Below are 4,932 nucleotides of genomic sequence, written 5' to 3'. Positions count from 1 at the left end.
CTGAAGATCATCAGGTTCATCTCAGACACTGAGAACACTTTTAAAGGTGGACTGATGATGAGCCTGGTTGTGTTTTTGGTTTCTCTGAAGAACAGATAAATGTCCAGCAAAGACGAAGAGGACGGTTTAAGGACGGCCGACAGGTAGAGCAGAGTCTGTACGTCTGTGAGGTCACAGCACGCCAGACCTCCCCACTCTGAGCTCCTCTCACCGCCTCTTCTTACCTGTGCTCAAGTCAGAGGTCTCCTCGCATGTCCTGAAACCTCATCACAGACTAGGACTGGAGCTGGACCTCAGGAGGCTGGTTAAACCTCTGACCTCTGACCCAGGTTTGCTCAGATATGACGTCACTGTGCATCAAAGCTTTTGCATCTTTGTTTTCCTCTCACAGATTCTCATGTGATTCAAATGTGGGCCAGACGCTCATGTTAGCAGGTTAGTGTTCAGGAGACGAGCTTCGTTACACGACGGGGAGAAACGAAACGAGTTCACATGATTTTATCTTTAGCAGCTGTTCTTATCTTTGGCTCATCGTTTAATCGTTTTGTGATCAATGTGACCGCGTGAAGTGTTGATAGTGCAGTCTGATGGTAAAATTACACAGTGTGATATTTCTCAGCCACAGGTTTGCACGTTACTCGAGTTTTGTATGTTCAGCATCATTTATTAAACCAGTTTAAACCAGTCTGTAGTGCTGTGAAAATCCCACCTGGTGCAGGTGTAACATGGAGAGTCCCACCAAGGGTCCTTCTGCCGTAACCACAGAAATGATTTTAAACAGGCAGTTAACTAAAAGTTAACTGAAAATGACAGATAAGAAACAAAGTGAAATGTAACGTAATGTGAAAGTACGGCTGACAGTCAAAAACTGCTGAACCATTAAGGCCACAAATTAAATGTTTCACTATGTCTACCACAGCAAATATGGCTGGCAGTTAAAATGACTGTTAGATATACAGCTGCAATACCTCAAATATGAATAAAGAGAATAAATTATTAGCTAAAAATAAAGCTAGCAGTTTTATTTCAGGACGATCAGCTTTAAACTGAAAGCTGAGCTGTAGTTACAGATAAAGAGACAGTTTGCTGGTTTGAAGCCAGGTTATGTGAACACAAATGAACTTGGTGGCGTTCATGAAGAATTGGCGAGACGGCCGTCTGGGTTCTCCGGGTGGAAATGTTGGACACGCCGCTGTAAGGAACCAAATCTGAGACGTTTGTCGTGTTGCTCTTTGACCACAGACGCTGAAGAAACACCGCCCAGGAGATCCTCAGGCCAACTGGAGAATGACGTTGAGAGACGCAGGACAGGAAGCGGGTCGGTGAGCGGGAGTCAAACTGTTCACAGCGCACAGGCGTGATGTTTTCGTGTCACTTCCTGCTGCTCACCTGGGTGCTGCTCACCGCCAGAGTCCAGAGCCACAGCTGGAGACCCTGTACAGGTACGAGGAGATACAGAGTGCTGGTTTCAGCTCTAAAGGGACGGTCACATGTTTCAGGAGGTCAGATTCATTTCTGAAGAACAAAACACAAAATCTGCACAAAAATAAGAGAGACTTTTTCTTGTGAGACTGGATAAATAAAGGTTTGAGCTTGTTTTTTATATATTACTACTGACAGACATTGTGCTGAAAGCTTTGTTGTATCCTAACAGGAAGTTTTAATTCATGACTTGCTTGTTCAAGTTGTTCTGTTGTGCTGAAGATCCTGGACAGGCCCCCAAACACATCCAGTCACCAGACTGGTGTGGGGTTAGGAGGGTCGCGTAACGATGGAAAACATGAGGATAACGTTTGTTCCGTTGTCACAGTTTAAACCGACCCCTGGTCCTCTCTATCACGTGTTTCTGGGCATTATTCAGTGGAGCTTCCAGTTGAGGAACTTTCAGGTGTTCCCACCTGTCTTTCTGTTCTGGTTAAAGAGCTGAGTACACAGCTTTACTTCATGTTTCCTTTTGATGACATTACTGTTGATCTTTCTCTTTGCTACAAGCTGATTTATTCCGGCAACTGAAACTGCGTTTGGCTCCTGGGCTTTGTGAGCAGCCTTCCTGAGGTTGAGTATTGTGAACTCTGACCCCTGAGGTGTGTCCTGTCGCTGACTTCACTGATGCCAAATGTCAGAGAAGGCTTTGCAGCTCCGACTCTGACGTCTCGCTGTGTTTCAGACGCTTTCGCTGCTTTGTTCTTCTGTGTTTTCAGTCTTTGAAATGTGAGATCCGTTTCTGTACATGTCGTCCCCTCCCTCCATTCATCCTCCATTCATCCTCCATTCATCTTACATTGATCCTCAAGCGCAACAAAACACACAGACGGCCTCAGAGGAGCTTAAAGGGGAATTCCAGCTGAAAACTAACGTTGACCTGATGCTGTCTCTGCTCCCTCAGCCGCTGTCTAACACTGATTTTTAATGTTTTAATGATTTACTCGAGCCTCATCAGAGTCAGAGCAGAAATCTGTGACTGCTCGGCAGGAAGCTGAAAAGCTTGAGCTTTTTTTTAAGATCAGGTCTGAGGTTTCAGACGTAGAAACGTCCGTCTCTGAGGGGATAAAAATAAACTGATCTGAGATCATTTACATGTCATCGCTGATACAGATTAACTGCAGATACACTTATCAGTCAGAGCTGGAGGAAATGAGCTCTGAGCTGATAAACTCGCCTCACTAGCCGCTGCTTTCATGAAAATCAGCTTTCAGGGATCTGAAATTAGCAGCAGGAGATAAACTGTCTAACCTGGATCGCTGCTTATGTGTCCCTGCGGTGATTTAAATCGAGCTACATACAGCTGGTTCAGTGTAACTCTGCGGTGGAAATCGGGCTCCAGTAAACCATGCTTTGTTTTCACTAAAGTTTCGGTGGGGTCAGTGGCGTTAGGGTTACACTCATAGAGTCCGATGATGGTCTGCTTGGTGGCGTTTCACTGCTGGGGCTGCAGGAGAGGTTAGCAGAACAACAGGAAGCAGATTTACGGTTCAGAAAATCTAAATTATTAATAACTTATTTGATTTATTTCACCCCGTCTCTGCTCTCTCCCCCTCAGACCTGCTGCCTCTTGACCTGTTGTCCAAAGCCCTGCCCCCCCCAGGACATGCCACGCCCACTCAGGTAAGACACAGGATAGCATGAAGGTATGAACATTTATGATGGTAGCTACCCCTAATATTTCATCCGCTACCCCTCCAGGTGCGGATGGTTCAGTCCAAAGGTTCCAGAGGTCTCCGATTGGCCAGCGCCGTGGCAGCACCTCTGAATTTCCCCGCCTCCCAGATCTTCACCAACTGTTACTACTTTCCCTCTGAGTTCTCATTGGTTGCCACGGTGAAGATTCAGACACTGAGACAGAAGGTGATGCAGCGGAATGGAGCTGGATCTGGTCCAGTCTGGTCCAGTTTGGATCAGTCTGGTCCAGTTCAGCCCAGTCTGGTCCAGTTTGGTCCAATTTGGTGCAGTTAGGTCCAACTTGGATCAGTCTGGTCCAGTTCAGCCCAGTCTGGTCCAGTTTGGATGAGTCTGGCCCAGTTCAGCCCACTCTGGACGAGTTTGTTCCAGTCCAATGTGTTCTTTCTCTCTCTGCTTCCAGACAAATGAGTACATCTTCTCTGTGGTGAGGGAGGGATCTGATTCGCTGTTGCTGGGGTTACGAGTGTCTGAGAACCGCCTCCACTTCTTGACCACATCCCCTGGCCCTGGTGGGCGGAGCCGAATGACTTTTAAGGACGTTGGATTAGACAATAACCGCTGGCACACAGTGGTGCTGGCTGTCACCGGGCCGTACGCCACGCTGACTGTTGACTGTGGACTTCCTCTGGAGCTGTGAGAGCTGACACCACATAGACCAATAGAGACCAATAGAGACCAGTAGAGACCAGTAGAGATCCACTTCATGGCATTAAGTGGTTTCTTGTCCCCCAGTAAACAGGTCCAGTCCTTCCCCAGCCATCTGAGCACCAGAGGGTCCCGGTTCTTCGTCGGCAGCAGGGGGCGGTGGAGGGGGCGCTTCTCCGTGAGTCTCTGATCAGGGTCAGATCAGCCAACTGTCCGTCCTGCTGGTTCTCACCGCTCTGTCTCTTCTTCAGGGTTTACTGCGGCAGCTGGTGCTGCTACCCGGTTCGGACGCCACGCCCAGACTGTGTCCCTCCCCCGACCCCGCTCTGACTGAGCTGTCCATCCCTCAGGTCCTGAAGACCACCCCCTTCCAGCCGGACCAGCAGGGACCAGTTTACACCTATGGTGAGGAGACAAACCTGCCACAGCACAGCGCCCCCTGCAGTTTGGGAGAGAGCCGTACAGGCTCATTTTCAGCTGCTAGTGCTGCAAGGCTGATAAAAAAGCATCGACGAGTGTGTTTGGAGTGACAGTGTGTTCATAATCAGCCACAGTAAAAACACTTTCAGCTGCTCCAGCTGACAGATGTGTTTCATTCACCAACAACATCCACACCAGCAGGTTTGTGAGAGGATGCATGAAAAGCAGAGTTTCACCTCACTCACCTCTTCACGTCTATATTTTGCACGTTTCCTGACTCAAAGTTCTATTCCGACTGTTAGTAGGTGCTGTATTCAGTGCCTGGATGCTGTGGTGGAGTCAGTAGTGACAGTCTCACAGGTGAAGAGATCTTTGTTTCACTTTTTTCCACTTTAAGTGTTTACTTAACCGGCTGGTTAGGGTTAGACTAAAAGCTCCTCTTAGGCTGAACAAAAGGCTGTGGTTTGGATGAAAACCGCAGCATGGCCCTGCACACCTCTAACCTTTGTGTGGAAAAACACTGAGCTGGGGGTGACTGACTCATCAGGCTCGCTGCCAAAGCGAGGATCCGAGGACTTCCTCCACCCCTGCGAGTGTTTGGTCCGTGAACCTGGCACTGTGATGGTCTCAGTGATCGAGTAACCTGAAGCATGAAAACACCTGTGACTGACAGCTCTGCAGCTACTG

The 4,932-nt window shown here is 48.3% G+C and overlaps 1 protein-coding gene across 1 annotated transcript in view; it reads left to right on the top strand.

Moving 5' to 3' along the window:
- The first annotated feature begins 1,360 nt into the window (after positions 1–1,360).
- Positions 1,361–4,932, top strand: part of LOC146616711 (thrombospondin-type laminin G domain and EAR repeat-containing protein-like) — an 18,636-nt gene continuing 15,064 nt past the window's right edge. The window contains exons 1-6 of the mRNA XM_085374574.1: positions 1,361–1,442; positions 3,041–3,105; positions 3,184–3,345; positions 3,581–3,813; positions 3,913–4,003; positions 4,077–4,230. Coding sequence (XP_085230700.1) covers positions 1,361–1,442; positions 3,041–3,105; positions 3,184–3,345; positions 3,581–3,813; positions 3,913–4,003; positions 4,077–4,230 — 787 coding nt within the window. The remainder of the gene's footprint in view (positions 1,443–3,040; positions 3,106–3,183; positions 3,346–3,580; positions 3,814–3,912; positions 4,004–4,076; positions 4,231–4,932) is intronic.

This window comes from Diplotaxodon limnothrissa, linkage group LG16 (assembly GCF_057381915.1).
Source record: "Diplotaxodon limnothrissa isolate DT_005_m linkage group LG16, D_limnothrissa_male_GT1.1, whole genome shotgun sequence".
Lineage (NCBI taxonomy): Eukaryota > Metazoa > Chordata > Actinopteri > Cichliformes > Cichlidae > Diplotaxodon > Diplotaxodon limnothrissa.
The sequence above is the reverse complement of the archived record's forward strand: the minus strand, read 5'-3'. Positions and strand labels throughout refer to the sequence as shown.